This window comes from Chamaea fasciata, unplaced genomic scaffold, assembly GCF_029207755.1.
Source record: "Chamaea fasciata isolate MVZ Bird 193981 ecotype frontalis unplaced genomic scaffold, bChaFas1.0.hap1 SCAF_4, whole genome shotgun sequence".
NCBI classification, from domain to species: Eukaryota; Metazoa; Chordata; class Aves; order Passeriformes; family Sylviidae; genus Chamaea; species Chamaea fasciata.
The window spans coordinates 8,974,609-8,995,245 of record NW_027094089.1 but is presented as its reverse complement, the minus strand read 5'-3'; the positions used below and the strand labels follow the sequence as shown (position 1 = coordinate 8,995,245).

Below are 20,637 nucleotides of genomic sequence, written 5' to 3'. Positions count from 1 at the left end.
AGCTTTAGAAGACATGACACAGAACAGTAGCTGCTTCTTTTTCCCTGTTTAAAAACCCCAGACAAATCTGCAATGATGCTCAGAATAGGAAGAGAGAAACAAGCCCTTGTACAATACAACACCAGTAACACAACTGAACTGCAGTGTCACATTAACATTTGGTATAGTAAAATATTCAGTAGTAATATTACCTATGTGCCACAGTTCCCTCCTGGATTTCTTGCACAAATATTCCTAGTTCTCCCCTGTTTTCACTCTTGAGTCCCACAACACTGAAGCCCAGACCACCACTTAGAGGTTTAATGAGGTCAATTGTCTCAACAAGACGACCCTGTTCAGCAGAAGTTAAAAAAAAAAAAAAAAGAGTACTAATGTTAAAAGTCTAAAAATGAACCAAAACAGTAATAATAAACATGGCAAACAACTTGGAAATTAATTTCTAATGACAACTACAGCTGGGAAAAACGATACAAACTAATAACTGAAACACAGTTGTTCATTTCCAATTTCTTGCTATCATACAGAAAATATTTAGGAAATAAATATTATTACAACCCAGAAGAGGATATCAGGGAACAAAAGATAAATATACAGAGTTTTGGTTTAGTAGTGACTGAAGCAGGATATGTATCTATTTTAGAGGCTACAGGACAACTTTAAAGCAAAACCAGAAAAAGAGAGTGTATTTCAGAATGATGAAAGTAAGTTGGACTATGCAAAAAGGCTCGCCTGAACAACATTAGACTTTTCCTATCCTGCTCTATTACAGATTAAATAGATAAATCCTAGAATATATGCTTGGGCATTCCCAGCTCCAGCCACTGAAGGGACTCATGCACCATTTCTGCCTACTACAGGAAGGTAGTATGATTACAGAATAATGCAAAGCAAGGTCAAATTTTTCCATTTTATTTCCAAAAAAGTCACAGAACTAGCTTTCATTAAACTATGCATACAATAGCATGCTTTGACAAAGTATCTCACTCATGCAAAGAGCTGCACTTCTACAATGAGCATGCAAAAATAATGGCATGCTGATCTGTAATACACACACACTGGTCAGCTAAGGACAGTAGCTCATGAGTGACTACATCAGAGCTAGTTTTTCAACTGATTACTCATTTACCAATTGTTTCTCAAACTAAAAGGTTACTTTTATTTTATACAGGAAGTGGCATTGTGGTTTGTGGTTTGTGTAGTAACTCAATTGCTTTTAAATAAACATACATGTATCTTAAACTTCATATAATCAGTAATCCATATTTTGTGGTTATTATATGACAGGGTTACCTGGGACATGTTTCTGATCAGCTTTTCAAAGTCATCATTAGAGAATTTCCCATTAATCTGAGGAGTAATGGATCTCATTGATGCTTCTAACACATCACCTGGGCTGCCATTCTGCTGAGCCAACAAATATGACTCATTAAGCGGCAAGAACCCCACGTTCGCACCATGATGGAGAAGCTGAGGGAATTCACCACTGGAATGTATGGAAGGTGTAATATTTACCTGTAAAAGATTGAACGCAACATGGACTCATAGACACAGCAGAAACCTTCTCGTTAGGTAAGAACACTATCATAAGCCAAATGATCATTAGAAGTACTTGAAATTCCAATTTCCAATTTTAAACAGAAAAGTTACCTTCAATATTTATACCCAATGTACAGTTGTGAACTACAAGCATAAAACACAAAAGAAATTTATTAGAACAACCTAAAATTATTTTCCATACCCTGTCTAAAATTAATTTGTTCCCATCACCATAGCATCTTGAAGTATCCCATCACTATGTTAGAGGTAATCAAGAACAATTTTTTTCTACAGTATCAGAACTTACAGAAACAACAAAAAAAAGATAACAAAAAGAAAACAAACAAACAAACAAAAAAGTATCTGTTATTTTACAATTAGAAAAAAAAAGTATGCACATATTGATGAGAAAATAAGTAAATCTCACAGCCTACACAGAGAACAAATTTCACTGGTCAGGGTTTCCAGATCACTATGTACTACAGCGACCAATGTGACTATCTGCATGAGCTAGGATTAAATACAAGATTAATAACAAGTCTATAACCACGAGGCTGATATGAAAGTCACAATCCCACATTTACACAGACAGACTTAACAATCCACTTTTCTTAGAACAGAAAAGTAAGAAAATTCTCTGTTCTGCACAGCCACAATATATCACCTCTTTTCAGGCAGATCTGTGCCAACCAATCTAATGAATGGCTGCTGGTATAAAGCTCAGGTGAGGCAGAAACCTCATTTGTCTTTTGTCCCACTTGCCTGTTGACTGTCATTGGTACTGCTTTACTTCAGACAAATTTGCTCCCTACTTGCCTGGCACACTAACTATTGATTGCAGTTTCAAACACTTTTCATAGTTTTACAATGCACACTTTCTAGCATTCTGCAACACAATACAGAAACCCAAGGTTCCCCTTCCTTAAAGTCATATTTTAAACTTCAAATATAAATAAAAATTTCAAAACAGCAGATATATTCTAAAATGTCTACAGCACCAGCCTCAATTGTTCAAGCACATTACGTCTATTAAGCTTCTCATATCAGTCCTCCAAAAGTCCAGTTATTAAAAGGTGAGTATTGTTCTCCATCACACAATTCCATCTCATCTGAGTGTTTTAGGAAAATGCAATAAAACAAACTTAATTTGTCAAACAACTTATGTGGCTGGGAAAGCCCTCAAGTTAAAGAAAAAATACCCCAAGGCAGCATTAGAAAGAAAAGTTCTCAACAGCATTTCTAAGCATGCTCTGACATAAAATATGTAAAGTAGAAAATCTGGATGTTGGGAACTTAGTGGTTTTATATTGATGCCTTTAGCTTTAGCTTTCACATATGCAGATTCTGTGCTGCCTAGGGATGCAGTTCTGAGCCTCATATTAAGTGGCAGTAAGCTCTCTTCAGAGTAGGTAGACAAAACAAATCCTTTTCCTGCTGAGAACCAAGGACAACTTTCAGGCCCGAAAGCATAAACAACGGTGGACTGAAGAGAGAAAACAAGAAGGATGAGACCTCACAACCTGAAGCTGTAATTGGACAATTAAACCCCAATTTGCAAATGGACTAAAATTTATAAAAATGTAAGACCTCATGACATGACTGTCAGCCATTTTGTGACTCTTCTTAGTCCACCCTGGGTGCAGGCCTGGCCAGGCTCTTGTCCTGCCCAAGGTGGATCTGAAGGCCTTTCGATAAATACCTACTTTATTCGCTAGCTTGTCCAGTATCTGTTTCAGGTCAGCCTTCCAAGGCACCAATATCACATTGATTATGTTCTTTATCCATACTTGTCAGGAATCACTGGGTTATGTTTCAAACAAATTGTAATGCCTAAAATGTGCACATAAGCACTTTCTTTAACCACAAACATTCATGTTGGCAAGCTTATAAGGCACAGGTAGACAAGCCTTGTTTCACAATTCATTACATGGAACAACACCCAGAGACGTAATCAAATTCTACCCTTCTGAGAATATAAGACTTCCTCTTACATTGTATGAATGGATTTGAAAATAGTAAAGTCTATGACATACTTGGGTTTCTCACCTGCATAAGGTCATATAATACATTAATTCACTTCCACCTTCAAAATATTCAATGTATAAGACTGTATTAACTGAACTTGGTCAATTACGTGCTTTATTTCTTATTCTTCTCCACTTCAAATCTTCCTATAGAGCCTGTTTTTATGCTTCTTCCCACAAAAAATGGTCATTGGAGAAATCATTAATGCTAGGAGTATCTAACAGTACTGCAATTAATCATTTGTGAATGGGTTTACTGAAAATATTTTTACATTTCTACACCAATATGAAGCAGCCTGAGAGTACATGGCATGCATACCTGAACTACCTTGTATGTGCACCAAAGGCCATAGCATACGGGTCTGATATCACAAGATTAGTAAGTCATAGATTCAATTTCATTTAATAAATTACAGTGCTCATTGCAGAAAATACCCTTTCCGCTGAAGGCCACCATCCTCAGACCACTTTTCATCAAAGCAGCCCTAGAGAACTGATCACCTCCTCTGGCAAAGCAGCAAAGCTAGCCTAAACAAAAAACAGAACAGTATGAGTAAAACCTACCAATTTTATCCAATATCAATAAGTGAGAGGCTCACTAAAACTTTAGTGCAGCTTTTGCAGTGGTAAGTTCAAACTAAGTGAGCCAGGCTCAGAAGCTGAGCATGGTAATGATGTCAATCAGCATGATTACACCTAGAGAAAAATATATTAAATGTCTGCAATTTCATTTAGTACCATTCTAACTGCATTATTCTGCCCTGGGGCCATTTTACAGTGGCAGGAGCTTCTGGATGTTTCATGTTTCAGGGTGACAGAAGGGAAGAGTCACTGGTATTACTAATTGTCTAATAAAACTCAACTCTGAGTGAATTCCCCACTTTGTGTGTGGTCATTTTCTATGACAAAAAAAGAGAAATTAAGGAAAATACCATAATAATGCTAAAAGCAAAATTTGAGACCATGCATAGAAAGCTAGAACATCTACTTTAAAAAGAACAAGCCATGCAGGCAAAAAAGGAAACAGAATTTTATGTCACAAAAACTGACTGTAGCTGAAAGTCCACTGCTTTAAATTTATTCCATGTCACCACAGAGTGTTTCAGACTGCTAATGCAGAGACAATCCCACTTTGTGAAACCTTTCTCTGCCTAAAAAGCCCATGTTTTTCATGTCTCTAGAGTACTTCTTTACACTTTTAATGTGTAGGGAACAAGTTGCACTAGAAAAATCATGCACAAAAATCTACATCAAGCCACAATAATTAAAATTATAGCAGTTTTAAAATAGTATGAATGCTATAAATGGTGTTTGCATTATGATACTCTTTTTCTCTAATATACAATAAAAGACTCTCTGTATGCATAATCACCGAAGAATAAATGGAACTACACATCACAAATAAAAGGTTTTAGAGTATGACACATTGCCCTTATGGATAATATTACATGCCTAATCCAAATCCTAAATACTTTTTGTACCATTCAATCTTGTATTACGATTTAATTATGTTCTCCTAGTACTACTGAACAGTGGATTGATTGCTTTAGGCAGCTCATTGCACTGTTTGCAGTGTTCTAAGAGCAGAGTAGCCATGATGGGCACTTTAACTTACACCTGAACATCTGCCCAATCTCTACTCAAGTTTGAAGGACTTCTTCCAAAAAGAAAAGGCAATGTCCTTAGAGAATTATGGTTTTCTCCCTGGTAGAGAATTTGCACATTCTCATGTTGAAATAGAAGTAGTTATAGCACAATTACTTTTTTAAGTTTTTACTTTGTATGTTTTCACTGACCAGGCCCCATTCAAACTGGAAATATAGTGACCACTTCTTCTGTTTGAAATTTCATCCTTTCTCCATACTTTTGTGAGCCAGGGCATCACTGCAGACATATAGGAATTGACTGACTTCAAAGCAAGAGGATGGAAGTTGGTCATTTTTTTTCAATACACATAACTTAGTAACAACTCTACTATTCTGAAAACACTGGATTGTATTTGTTTGCATGATGGTCAAAATACCACTGAAAAGAAAGCTTCCACACTTTTCCTTTGCAGGAAAAGGAAAAAATAACCTTCCAATTCACACTAGCTTAAATAGAACTTTAAAAGCTTCTCCTCAAAATTTCAATACAACAGCACAGCTACAACACAGCACTGAACACAGTCACATCAAGAGCAACTGACAGTAGCATCCCACTTTCATCACACCTTTCCTAAACAAACACAGCTCATGTTTAACAGAGGTTGTGCTTAGCACATGAAGCCAGCCCCATATAAAAGGTCATCTGACCTCTGAACTCCAAGAAAAAAATAAACTCAAAAAAATGTTAAACTGTTAACAGAGTGAAGTTCTGTGTGTGTGTCTGCAAAAACCTCACATTTCACATCTCCTCTTCTGAAACAGTCATGGTTACACCTTAAAAATTATAAAAACATTTATAGTGACATTTATAGTAGTACTTAAGGTAGAAGTTCAGAATTCTGAGACAAACTGTAAGCAGAAATGTGATGACCACTATCTTCCATGTGACCCCTGAAATCCAGCCTTACAACATGAACAAGTAGAGAATAACTGTTACATATTCTTGCTAACCACAGAAGTATAGGTCATTTCAGGGGGTGCAATAAACTGCAAGTGCAAGACTTAAAATGAAATATTTTTCATAACTTATAAATTGCGCTACTTTACAGTAATCACCATAATTCCATTAAAAAGTAGCTTTATACCATTGTGATTGTATAATTACAGTATGAAACATTACTGCTTTGTTTTATAGGCTTGCTAATGCTATTTTTCCTTGACTGGCTTTTTCCTTACGGTATAAATATATCCAATGTGGACATAATTTGCATAAGATTAAAAGAAAAATTCATAAATACCACTTAGTGTGACAAAATTTATGTTTTAGTCACACACACTAAATACAATCAAGCAGTGCTTACATGCAGTAGTTCAAAACACTTTTTTTAACAAAAAAGCAACACAAGCCATGTCTGCCCTGTATCAACACTTAAAGCAATGTCTTCAACACTCCTATGTCTCAACTTACACAAAAAGAAATTCTCAGTATTTCTGCACTGGACACCCCAAGAAGCAGCCCTGGACAACCCAAGAAGCACAAGACTGATTGCAAATTCCTGAGTAGCAAAGAGGCCAGCTGCAACAGCAAGCACACTGGAAGTGAGGACGCGCAAGCCAGAGATCATGCAAGCACAACAGCAGGGAAAGGCCCTGAGCTCCCAGCAACAGGAACCGGCACCAGCACCACTCTGCTGGCTGCACTTTAATGACTCCATCCTCAAATTAGATGAAGATGCCAAATTAGCCTGTCTTGTGATCACTTCATTTGAAAGTGCAAGCAGTATTGTTTCCAAAAGGGGCTCAAAACATGAATTAAACATACAAAATAGTAAAAATAAACAGTGCAAAATACAGAGTTAACACTGCTAAGTGTTCACAGGCAATAAGAAAAGACAATTTGTCACTTGTAACCCTAACTCCTCTCTTGCACTGACACCTAGCTACTACCCACCACCATACTGGGAAGGAAAAATTATGGTCAAACTCACAAGTGAAAAAACCCAATCAAACCAACCAATCAACCAACCAAACAAACAAAAAAGAAACAAACAAAAACCCAAAACAAAGAAAACAAACAACAAGACAAAAACAAAAGAAACAAACAAAATCAACCACACAAAACAAACCACCAAACAAAAAAAACCCCTCAAAACTGAGAAATGCAGCCATGCCATCTGAGCCAACCAACCACCAGATATTTTGTTCTGGCAGAGCTCTGAGTGGAAATGAGGCAGGAGGAGGTGGGGAGGAGGGGAACAACTAAGAGACAAAAAAGAATGGAAAAGAAGCAAGACATGAATGCTAGCATGGTCTGACCATTTTCTTTAAAACATTTCATAAAGAAAATAAAATATTATTAAAATATTTTAAACACCACAATCTCTGTTTTTCTTCTCTGTCTGCCTTATCTTCAAACAAGACTACTCTTCAACATGAGAAAACAAGAATGAACTGAAGAACAAGGACAGAAATAGACAGGAAAAAAATGGTTCTTTCGGTGCTCCCCAGCTCAAGAGACTTGTGAAGTCAGATCAGTAAAAAAACACACCTTTGTTGTGCCTAGACTTTTCCACTTCAGTTAACTTCACAATGACAGTTTTGCAGTACAAACAAATTCTGCTTGCTCATTTAAGAAAAAAAAAATACCCCACAATTTTAAAGCCTAGTAGTAAGAACCAAGGCATCAGATTCGCTGACTTTAGCACCATATCTCAAGATAAAGTCCACACACTGCGCCAATAGAAGACAGGACTTTCACTATCATCTCTATGCCTTCCAGACACAGTGCCTCAAGCCAGGAATACATCCTTACCTTGAAATTTACTGATGATGCTAGTGGCCTATAAGGAAGTCCCACTGGTTGACCTACTTCTGCTGGGATACTTGCAAGGAATTTGTCTGACTTGTAAAGTAAACTGGCATTCCGGTTTCTCTGCTTCCATCCCCTCTTTCAAACTACACTGTCCTAAAAGATGACATCCCTCAGAATTCTGCAGTAGCCTTATAGCTCTAAAAACTCATTAAAAACATAGGAGCAGTTAAGCAGACTGTCACACTTCACCTTGAAAAGAATCAAATCCCCATTCAACTGTCAATGCAGCTCATCATCAAACATAAAAAAAAATAGCCATCTTAGTCTCCAGTGGGTAGAAGCTGCAGCATCTTGTCATTATACAACTCAGCACCATTTGTCATCCTGTCTCAAACACGACTCTGACTGCAACTGTTGGGAAACAATTTGTCTTCTTAGTCTGGCACAGCTTGGCCAAAAAACCTGGTCACTACTCACATGCCTTGCAGATTTCATTAACCTGCAGCTTAAGAGGTCCAAGAGCACAGTACCCTGACAGTTGTAAAAAGGGTGTCCTCAAAATAAACCTTTGAAAATAGAAGTTCTTTTAGCGTAACTGCTTATTTCATGCTTTTATTTTTTGTCCTGTTTCAGTATGTTTGTAAATATTTAAACAGCACAAAATAAAAACAATAACCTCGTGTTATATTGAAGAGAAGAAATTCTACAGAAAAAAATACAGGATAAAAAATCTAAGAATGCTGGAAACATTTACTTACATGTGTAAGTATTCATATAAGCACACATTAAAAAAAAGGAATTCACATCCAGATAGGTTCCCTGTCAACTACACAGGGCACATACTATGCAACATGCACAGATCACTAAGGTTACTTCACAAATAAACCTGCAGTCAGGACATAAAGTGAAGTTATTATTTGCTTCTTAAAAAATACATGCGTTAAGTTACCCATCCTAGTTTCTCCTGCTTCATTCTCTAATTTAGGCAACTGTATTTAAAAAGACAGCCAGCCTTTTAACTTCAGAGCTGACATCCAGAACTGAAAATTTAATTTTCCATTTTACCGAACTTTTATTAATGTCTCAGGCATACTTCTTTTTCTCACTACACGTTCCCAGGGTCTTCACCATATAATTCACACAATTTCTGGATGTCACTGTAAATTCTCATTTTCAAATAGCAGTGCTAACAAACCCCCAGGACAGCTTTTTTCCCTGAGATTTTTTTAAATTACTCCAATGTCATCAAGTCTTTAAATACTAAACAGACAAAATCTGAAAAACATCATGATGACTACAACACAGACACCATTCTAATTTATTTCTTGTCTGTCCAAAGTAGCATCAAGATGATCCACAAGAAGCAATAAAGGGCCACAGTGCATTCTACTGCCACACAGCTGAAGTACTGTGAGGATTGTGAGGAATCCTCCTCATCACAGCCTGGTCAGAGACCAGATGGGACTCCACACTAATGATAAGTTCCATATGCAGAGTTTGCTCCCGCCCACTTCACTTCAGCAATTCTGCATACCACACAGAGCTGGCCATCTTGCAGGAGTCAACAGGAAGAGCAATTTGTAAAGCCAGATACATAGTTTAGTGCTAATTCAGTTACTGAACTACTTTCTATAGTCTTCAAATTCTTATTCTGCTGACCAGAAAATTATAGCAACAAATAAAGTCAATACAGCAAAGTTGCTGACCCTTTTTTTAAGCTCATTGAAAACATGCAGAAAATTAATACTTAATACCCTGAGCAAGCAAAAAAGGAGGCAGGAGCTCTGGCTTTTCTTTGATCTTTCATTCCTACACAAAGCACAAAATAGATTTTCATATCCTCCTTAAGTCAACCATTCCAAAGCTTCTGTCTACATCCTCATTTTAGCAGGGTAAGACACAAAAGAGCAGTAAAAGGCTCCTAGGAAAAACATCCTAGAATTCATAGAAAACAAGCTCCTTTTGAAGGGCAGAGAAAGAAAGCTTTATGTTAACCCCCCACCCATATTACCATTTCCCTACCCTGCACATTTTAAGTCATGAGCATATACATGAAAATCACATACACAAAATACGGCCTCACCAAAGCCCCAAAAGGTCAGTGGGGTAATACAGTCTCAGCAAATCCCCCGACCTTTGGATCATATGTTTAGTTTAAGCTATTTCACTGTTCAACAAGCAGAACCACACACATCTTTGCATTACCTTAGCAAGTTCACCCTTGCACTTGAAAGACTGCTTTTCCTACCTGATCTCTCAGTTGTTGAACAGAAGTCTGAAGGCTCAGAATTTGATTAAAGAGAGGACTCTGCAGCACTGATTTTAATAGGCTCAGTTTCTCCTCATTTGCAATGTCACCTCGATCCCGAAGTTTCGCCTGTAAGCGCTCCATGGCCTGGAGGGCCTGATGTGTATCTGTAGCAATAATCATTCCTAGTCAGTAGCAGTCTAGAAACAGCCACACAAGGTAACAGCTTTAAATATAACCCTCTTTACAGTTCGAACTACAGAGAATTTGAATGGCTCCGTTGTGAACAAAAATCCCAACCTGTCCAATGAAGCAGGAAGTCAGAGGCAAAGCATAAATCAGAAACCAAAGAAAATTGCATTTTTGTCCAACAAGAAGTGGGTAACAAAAATGAAAGAACCTTCATTGAAATTCAGTTGCAGGAACTGTGGCTACAGTCCATTGCAAATAAATAGTGGCATAAGTAGTCATAATAGAAAACATTTGTCTTGTCCATGCAAACTTTGAATTCAAGAAAAGATTAAAACAATGAAATCAAGACAAGGCTAAAATTTAAATACACTAAACATATGATTGTACAACTTTTGTTTTCAATTACAAAAACCCAAACACAACATGCATTTCTAAGCACAGTAGATTTTTTTTTCAAAACCTCTCTCAGCAGTATACACCCATATCCCAAATCCAATACACACACTTGATTTGGCCACAAAAATACTGTGATGCAAATGAAAAAACAAGAAAAAATACCAGTTGTTTCCAACATGTTTTCTGCTTCTCAGCTTCTATTTCAACACTGGAAAGAGACAGTAAATATCTCCCTGAAAAGTAACAGAAAGGAAAAAAGGTCACATTCATAGAAATGCTAAGCTCTGAAGGGAAAGAAAAAAGCTTGACTTCTGAAAGCAATTAACAGCAAAATAACAATCCACAAAAAAAACTATCTCCACAGATAATTCAAATAACCTCAAAGGTGACCATATTCTGACTCACTTTGGTACTCAAAACCTTCCTGAAAATTGCTTTAGGAATATGCTTTGTAATATATTTGTATTTCCATATCAAAGCAGCTGTCTGCATACTGTTGCACAACATGTCCTATGCTGCTTTAATCAGATACTGTTAATCATAGCTGCCACTGATATTTTACACTGTTTCATCACTTTCCTTTTTCAGTGATCCACAAAAGACATTCCCTGCGGGATCAGGTTTCAACCTCTATGTTGACAATTTCAGGCGCATGAGCCACAGCACATTTTTTAGAGTCATCTTTGAAAGAAAAGTAATATAAATCACAAGGCTTTCAGGAGTCTCACACTAGAGCCTCTCCTATTAGCACCTATTGGAATTGAGATTCAGATGTGGATGATAGCTGAGTTTTCATCATTGTGCGTTTCCACAAGGAAATTCTACACTGGGAGGAAGAAATTCTGAAATTGTTCTGATTATTTTTTTTGTTGCTTTTTGGGGTTGTTTGGGGCTTTTTAAAAATGTACACCTGCAATTGCTCAGAAATTTGCAGTGACAGAACATGTTTCATGGACATGGATAGCATAGCTGAAAAGTGAGGAGCTCAAATATCATTGCAGGTATATGAACCATGTATCTTATCTTTCATAACGGTGCTTTTGTTTCCTTTATAGTAGGAAAACACTTCAGTACAGCATCCCCATTTGAATCTGGAGAACTTAAAAACATGCAGGGCTATGATCTCTAAGTACTCAGGTAAAGTGATTTTTTTCTTGAGACTTTGGATAAAAAGAGGAAAAGGAATAATGTTCACAGATCACAGGATAAGACGGCCTAAGAGGATCATTATTTATAGACCCTCATCATTTTGTCAAGCCTATACAATTTGCAGTTTGTGGAGGAAAAGCAAACTAAATGGGTTTAAAATGGTCTCAAGTTCCATCTATATGATTTTCCTAGTTTCAATATGCCTGAAGCTTCCTATCAGTTTCATTCACGGAATCACAAGAATGGTTTATGTTGGAAGAGACCTTAAAGATCATCTAGTTCCTACCCTACTGCCATGGGCAGGGAACTTTCCAATAGACCTGATTACTCACAACCCAATCCAGCCCACAAAAAGAATGGGGAGTCCACAATCTCTCTGAAGATTGCATTTGAATTTAACAATACGTCGATATAGAAGCCCTGATCATCCCCTTTAGGACAATGTACAATATTCAAACTCCTTAAATGTGACTTTGTCAGGTAAAGTAATGATACTCCATGATCCAAATTATGCCTTTAAATAAAAATAAGCCTTTATGATTTTATTTCTCTTACTTAGGAAGGAAAAACCCAGCATGTGATTACCAAATCTGAAAAACAACACAAATATCTTGTATTTTCACCTTGTCACAGGACAAAATTAAGTCTATTTTACACTGGAAGGGTTGGATGAGATTATTTAAACATTATGAAGGAAGCTGACTTCCCCAAATCTTAATCACCCATAGCTTTTCTTTCTAGATTAAAAACTACTATCACTTCTATTCAGAGCCCCTGTCTAAAACCAGAGGTATTTCTGTCGTGCTTTTAAATGTTTTCCACAGTGGCAAGGCCAATCAAAATAGTTCTTTCCTGTTTCATTGTTCCAGTTCTTTCTTGATACCTACTCTTGAGGCTGTGTAGTGGATGGTACCAGAGAACTGTGAAAAAAAATTAGAAATGGAATATTTTTCAGTGATTTCATTTATCACAGCACTCTACGTACAAGCACATAACATCATATGTTCAACAGATTAAACTACTCAGGAAAAACAGAGGGCTACTGTTCTGCTTTAGCTCTGCAAGAACCTCAAGAAGAGATGCAGCTGTAAAATGTATCTTTTGGAGCAGATGGATATTGCTTTATGACTTAATTTGACTAAAGTCTCATTCTTCTTGTGCTATGAAAGGCAAATTTTACAAGTGACAGCACCCAAGGTCATCACTGTGTTCACGCAAACCTGAAGGTATGAACTCTAATAACTTACAGCAGAAAATTCTAAGTGCAGACACAAGTCCTAAACATATCTATAGGTTGAGACTATGTCATGTAATTTGCAATGAAAAGAAGTCCTTACCTCTGCTAAGACACTCATTACCTACTTTCTATTTACCTCATGCTTTAGACAGAGGAATGAATACTGCTCTAGCACCATGCTAGAGCAGTATTTCCATTTCGAACTTTCAGTTTACCTCCTTATTCGGGTTTATACTAGCAGGAAATCCCTCCCCAGCTGGCCAGCTTAAAGCTTTTGTCAACTGCAGCAATTCGCATGAGCAAGATCAAAACTGTCCTCAGAATGTTTTCCCTCAGACACTTCCTTTGAGACAGACACAATGCACTGAGGCACACCAGTGTTTGCCTCTACATGTCCATGCCAGGATGACCCGTTGGCTCTGCGTGTACTCTGTGCCACATCCATGCTAACAAGTGGAATCTGTCAGCACCAGCTTAGTGGCACATTAATACAGTGGAAGTACTGGAGAAGCAACAACCCATCTGTCCAAAATGCACTGCAGAGACATATCCTACACACCACTACCCACTACAGGACACACTGGCCCTTAAATCAGCACGCTTCTAGGTATTTTAGCAATAATGTGCTAGTGACAAGTAGAGCGGCATGCATGATTGAAAAGCCTAATTCTGCTATAGTGAATATTTTTATAATGGCATTGCAGATTTCTAGATGCACAGTGGGAAGTTTAGTTCTGATATTCTCATTTTGTAATCTCCTGGCACTCTGTATCACAGGAACCTGAAGCCAAAACCAGCCCTTCTGCACATGATACAACAATCTTCACACCTCAAAGAGCTTACTAGCTTAGCTCAAAGTAGATTTAACTATTTTTGTATTTCAGTGCTGAAGTTCATTAATCTCCTCACAGTAATAACACTGTCTGAGTTAAGACCTCATTGGCAAATCAAAGAATTAAAGTTAAGCAAATAACAAATTAAACCTGTTTTCAAGTTCTAAAGACACAGGTAGCTGAAAGTTGTGATTTAAACGAAAAACAAACAGCTGAACAGACTAAAAAGAAAAGAAAAAGGAAAGAAAGCAAACATCATCATCCTCTTTTTCCTTTTGTTTTAGAACATTAGAATAGAAAACACAAGGAATTTTAGATAGGTATATGGTGACAAACATGCTATATTGTCTGGAAGAACAAACCAAAGTTAAAGATGATCGCTTTCAAGCTTCCGAAATTTGATTCTTCTGACACTAATGAACAAAAATGCGCTATACACACATTTTGCCGCTCCTCATGCTACCCTTCTTTGATATCATTGGTTGCCACAAAACAGCTTGTAGCTCTGGTTTCTGTCTGTCTACTTCTGAAACACTAAAATACACAGGTAGCAGAATTTTTTTTTTTAATCCAAAATTTATTTGATCACCTCCTTTTGATCACCTCCTTTCTAATAAGGTTGCAGAAGGCATTTAGCTAAACAGACGAAAGATTCATGAAAATAGAAATATGACCCCTATCCATTGCTCATTCTTCCACAACTGATCACTCAGTTTCTACAAGGAAACCTACTCTGTTTCACTGACGGATACTCCATCTTCTATTTTACAACCCCGTTTTAGATAATACCTTGGAAACTAATGCTCATAGCATGGATTAGGAAACATGCAATGCCAAAGATAGAAAACAGTAATAGGCTTTGCCCCATAGCTCCTGCATTACTTGAAGTGCACTGCGGATGCAGAGAAAATGACTACCTTAAGAGTGATCCCTAGGCCCAAACTTTGGCTTGGAGTAGCATATTAAAATTAAATCTATTTCAATTAAGCAGCACGGGAACCACAACACGCATTTCATAGCTGCTAAAAGGAGTATTTCAAAACTTTTCATCTTACACTTTGTCCTGGATTTGTCTGGGCTAGAGATATCCTTTAGTACTTGATTTTTATCTCATGTCATCTTCCTCCCCAATTTTCTGGCTATCACTCAAATAGGCATATTGTGTTAGCACCGTGTGGTGCAGGAACAGAAACCAAACCACGCAGGAAGTGGAACACACTTGTTACTACTACACTTTCTGCTTTGCCTGCAGATTCTAAGAGCTCTTCCATTTTTCCCAGTTACCTTCTGAAAGCTGGCTACTAACCCCAGGAGAAGAACTGAGGTGGGTCCCCGGACTCCTAGTAGTCTTGTCAAAATTAAGGCAGTGGAAACCATACACAGTAAATTGGAAGATCTCATGCTTTTCTACGTATTTTTTCCCAGCTACTTTTCCACTGTCACAAATGCAATTTTGCTGTTGCGTACAGCACTTTCTTAAGCGCACAAAGGGTGTGAAGTAAATGTAAGACAGCAATGACTGTCAGGGAAAAGAGAACGAACAAAAAGAAAAAAAAGCAAAATTAACGTTCCATAAGGAGCAAAGCAGATTTCCAACAACTACCTGGAATGTAACAAGCAAGCAAGAGATTCCTGACATCTACATTTAAATGCCATGCTAATGAAAATTGTTCTGAAACATTCAAAGCAGAAATAAAAAGGCAGTATTGCACAGCCTATATTAAGACTCTAAGCACTTTGAAAAGACAGTACTAACCTCTTGAAATTTAGCAAATTGCTGAATGCACCAAAAATACATAGAGAGGTAGTGGCTCTGTATGTTGAAGAAAAGTTCTGCAATAGAGCTGAACAGCAAGATGTACTTTGAATCAATTATGAAAATAGAATTTTGAGCATTCAAAACTCATTATGTGCACATCATACTGATGTATTAAGGAAACTTGAAATGCTTTTCCATGAACTGGCAATCTGTTCACTGTGTATAAACAATGTCCTGTAACACTGTAAGAAGCCCTACATCAGCATAAGATATAATATCCATGCTAACTGACATGCTAAAAATTGCAAATGGGAAATGGGCCTAAACTATCCATAATGATTTTACCTACTGATAAATGTGTGTGCTATGGTATATTCAAAATTGATTTGTAAAGAGCATTCCAAAACCAGCAACATAGTACTGTAAGTGTTTCTGGTGGAGTTTGTTTGGGGTTTATTTGTTAATGAAAAAAACAGATCATCTTTTACAAAAAAAGTATTTTTTCAGTAAATATCTTAAATTAACTTCAATTGGAATCTTTCCATATTAGCTTCAGAAACTGAAAAGCAACTTTTTAGCTTATGCAGAATATAGGAGACAATACATACACTGAATTAATGAAATACAGGCATGGTTAATATTGCCTCTTTATGTTTTCAAGCATAGGCAATTGATTACCATATTCATTCAATTGAATAAAAGCTGATGAAGCACAGATTTTACAGCAGTTGCACCTCAGTGTGTACTGGATTATTCAGAGGTGACAACAGCATACAAAAATGAATAAATACAAAGCCTCTTCAAACAGCTGCCAGTATGGATCAACAAAGAGTCATCATTTTCCTTACAAACTGAAAACAAAAATTTCTCTTTGTGTACTGTGACAGTAACGAGTGAGATATACATAAAGTCATAACACTGTGTAACAAGACCACTGTCCAAGGGGTCTCAGATGCAAAGTCAGGGTTTGAAAAGCCTACAGAAGAAATATGTTATTATTGCCTAAGCAAACATAGCACATTTTTGGATTGACTTGTCAGGAACACCAGCAGTGAAACAAAACTGTCCTTATCAATAGTAACATAGTATCCTGCCAGCATGGCATTGTACTGGCCAAAACTGCTTCACCGGGATGCTCAAATACAAAGCCAATTAGAAAATGTACTGCATGCACTTCACAAAATTGTTAATGCTTTTTTATGTGAAACACAGAGCAGAGATTTAGAAGGTCTTTAAAATGTTTCTCAATATACTGAATAAAGTGCTACTTGTTAAAACAAAACCATCTACAGCTATCTGCTTGACTGAGAAGACATAAGGCATTCCCCTCTGAGGAATTCACAGACCAGGGCCCCACCAGGGCCAGGTGGAATAAAAAGATCCACTGGTATGTAAGTGGTGCGGTTCTCTTTCCCTACTGATAGTGATCTAACTTTGGTACTGCACTTTTGTGTGAAGAGGGGAGAATGTATCCAGTTCCTACTGAAAAGCTTCTTCAAAGCACTAAGGAAACCATTAGACACACCAGAGCTAATCAGTAAATGTTACATGCATGTTACTGTTAACAAGACAGAAGAGACAAAACCAAAAAATTGATAGCAATTAAAAAAAATTATGTTCTCTGTCTCAAAAATGCTGCTTGTGAAGGTGGGTATATCCTTAGATATTTTCCACTTGCATTATTTTATTTTAGTGTTAAAATTACTTTCAATTTCCACAGAAACATCAAGCAACACTACCAAAAGATATTTTATCACTTTCCCTTTTTCCAGTTTCGATTCTTCCCAACCAATGAGTTGCTGTTACCTTGGGAAACGCAGCAGTAATATGGAAACCACAGGGCATCACACAATAGAACTTCCGCAACGGCAGGATTCACACCCTTCCACTTGATCTCAGTAAATCACTGCTCTCCTACGGCGACAAACTCCTGACACCCTTACTGGCACCAAAGCCAGTAAGGATGTTTCCTATCCAACAGTTTATAGTTAAAAAAAAAATCAATCTAAAATAAGACACAAAAGTATAGCTGGACAAAGCAATGTTTACAAAAGCAAAGAAAAAGGAAAAAGAAAAATAAAAACACAGCATTTTTCAGCCAAATGGCAAAAGAAATCCGTTAAATGCTGCCCATGGAATTCAAAAGATCGACTTTTTGAGTTTTTTTCTTTCTTGCAGACTAATGCTCTTTCCAGTAAAACAGGGAGGTGCTGGCAGCAAGGAGGGACACGAGAAACGAACCATCCCTTTCCTCTGCGCACCCAGATTCATCAAAAAGCACAACTGCGGGCGTCCCCTCGCCCTCCGCTTCCCAGCCGAGCCCGTTACGTTTAAACGCGCAGCGGGGAGCTGCTGGAGCGCTACGGCGGGGTGGGACCCGCGGGGAGTGCCGACACCAGCCCGGCAACAGGTACCGGTCCTGAGGCCCCGCCTGAGCCCGGGCACACCGCCAGTGTCGCCGGGGCCTCCGGTCCGGCCCTGGCTCGGAGCGACAGTCAACGCCGCCGCCCACGAGTGCCGGCCGAGAGCCGCAGACGCCAGCAAGGACTGTAGCACCGGCGGCAGATGAGAACTCCTCCCGTCACGAAACGCCCACTGGAGGGGCAAAAAAGGAATGCGTAAAAGGGTAGCAGGGCTCCTTACAGATGTCAGGGGAGATTAGGCTTTTGTTTACGTGAGGACGACTCCCCGCCAGGCCGCCCGGGCCCGCGGACGGCCCGCCCGCCGCAGGCCGGAGCCCCGGCCCAGCCCGACCCCCACAGCCCGCGGTCGGCCGTGAGAGGAGGAAGGGACGATGTGCCGGGACAAAGCAACAGGCTCAGCCCCCCGGCTCGCGGCTCCACGGTCTCTCTCCTCCTCCATCCCCCCGGCAAAACCCTTCGGATCAAATTAATAATAATAAAACGTAAAGAGACAAACGCGTTTTAAAAGGTCGCTCAAACTCCAGCGACGCGACGAACCCTCCCCGGCCCGCATCCTCGCAGGACGACTCGGGAGGTCTCGCCCCGCTCCCCGGTGCCCGGCCCGGCGCCCTGCTTACCCCAGCAGCTCGGCCGGCCCCGCCGCCCGGCCCCGCTCTTCGCCCTTCCCGCCCCCGAGTAGCGGCGCCGAGCGAGCCGCGCCGCGGGGGCAACGAGCTCGGGCACGCCCCGGCGGCCTGAAAACTAATCCAGCACCCCCCGCCCGCGGGTCTCACTGGGCCGGGCTGCGCGGCCGCCCGCAGCGACGGTGGGCGGGGGTATCCAAGGGACAGCGGGGCAGGCTCGGCGGTGCCCGGCCCCGTCCCTGCTGGCCTGTCGCGCCGCGGCCCTTCCCGCGAAGTTTGTCTCTCCGCGGCTGCCGGAGCACACGCCGTTTCGGGATGATACCGAGGAGCCGGGCTGCTCCGGTTCACCTCCCCGGTTCGCCTGTGAGGTGAAGGCGGTGGCGGGGTGCCCCCTACCTCTTTCCAGTGGTGCGGTGCCGCCTGCGGCCGGGCCTGGCCCCGCTTGCTGCCAGCCCAGCCACCGGCCGCATCTGGTACAGTAAGATGAGCCTGGCCTGGAACGGAGGAAACTGGGAAAATGGGAAGCAGTTCGGAACTGTTAAAAAAAATTAAAAGGCCAAGATCAACAGACAACGCATGATGAAGTTCGAAAAAGTGGTTTATAAGGTCGTAGAGTTAATGAAGGGATGGCGCAGCACCTGGTTAATGCATTAACTAAAAGTAAGGAAGATGCTGTGTGTTTCACATATATATGTCTAAGAATATAGCACATAATGCAGACGTTTGCAGTGACAAAATACCCGAAAACATAAGTTCATCTAAAGGTGGGACTGTTTAGCTATTTGTTAATTTCGTTTGTCCTAGAAAATGTTACCAGGGTCACGGTTTCCCCTTTTCCTTTACGTAAGATAATTTTTTGGTGTAGGTGCTCTCAGGCAACTCAAATGGGTTAAGCTCCCAGCAAAGAGAGATGGACCCCCGGCTCCTGCACTAGGCATGTTGGGTCTGGCTCTGCAGAGGCTTCGTGAGCTTTTTATCTGCTTGCCTTCTGGCTTGGTTTGGTTCTTTTTCGAAACAGATGTTAACCTTAAATGTCATAATAAGTTCTAGTAGTTTAGGGTTGGAAGGGGGGGGGGGGGGGGTGTTGCTTGGTTGATGGGTTTTTTTGGGTGTGTGGTGCTTTTTTTTTTTGCTCACAGAAAAATTTTAGAGAAACCTAATGTTATGAAGCTAGAATGGAATACTGCCCTATCTATTTTCAACAGTATCAATAAATGCAATCCCAATACAAACACTTTCTTTAGCAGAACATTTCAAATGTAAACTTTAGGAAACACAGGTCTTTGTACACCACATGGTTTGGGTTTTTCATTTTATTTGGAAAATTAAAATCTGAAAAAAAGGTTGAATCACTAAACAGTATTTCTCTTGCTTGCTCTTATTACAGCTGGTGGATTGAAAAACTCCAAATTATTAGCTACCTTTTCCTCTGCTGAGTACTAAAATATGCATGTAATTACACCTTTTAACAATAGTTCTTCCACCTTTTTAACTAAAAAAATTAATTTTCTAGATTTTATTCACAGGTCCCATTGCTCAGTTTGGCATATGCTCATAAACATACTGCTTTTTAGTCAAACACAGAGGCTCAGCTGTAGCTGGAATGCTACAGCTATTGAATGCTGTAGCTATTGAATGCTTGTTCAATGAATAAGCCACCGGTGATTAGATAAGTACAAAATGAGATTGTTATTGTTATTTTTCCCTGTTGCTCAGGCTTTAACTCTGGCATATGACTGAAACAAAATGCAGTGATTCTATTAATTTTATTTGGAACAAAAACTGGTCAAAATTAAGTGCAACAGTACTCCTGACATAC

At 39.3% G+C, this 20,637-nt stretch overlaps 1 protein-coding gene across 6 annotated transcripts in view; it reads right to left on the bottom strand.

Annotated features, from left to right (window-relative positions):
• The window catches only part of MPDZ (multiple PDZ domain crumbs cell polarity complex component), a 96,811-nt gene extending 77,931 nt beyond the window's left edge, over window positions 1-18,880 (bottom strand). For 5 of the 6 annotated variants that reach the window (XM_066180837.1, XM_066180839.1, XM_066180838.1 and 2 more), the window contains exons 1-3: window positions 10,207-10,389; window positions 1,291-1,512; window positions 192-331 (exon numbers count right to left, since the gene is read on the bottom strand). In XM_066180837.1, the coding sequence (XP_066036934.1) occupies window positions 192-331; window positions 1,291-1,512; window positions 10,207-10,389 (545 nt within the window). Of the gene's footprint in view, window positions 1-191; window positions 332-1,290; window positions 1,513-10,206; window positions 10,390-10,956; window positions 11,028-12,830; window positions 12,864-17,578; window positions 17,687-18,812 lie in introns of those variants that run through there. The other variant, XM_066180835.1, reaches the window with a different exon arrangement.
• Between the last annotated feature and the right edge of the window lie 1,757 nt (window positions 18,881-20,637).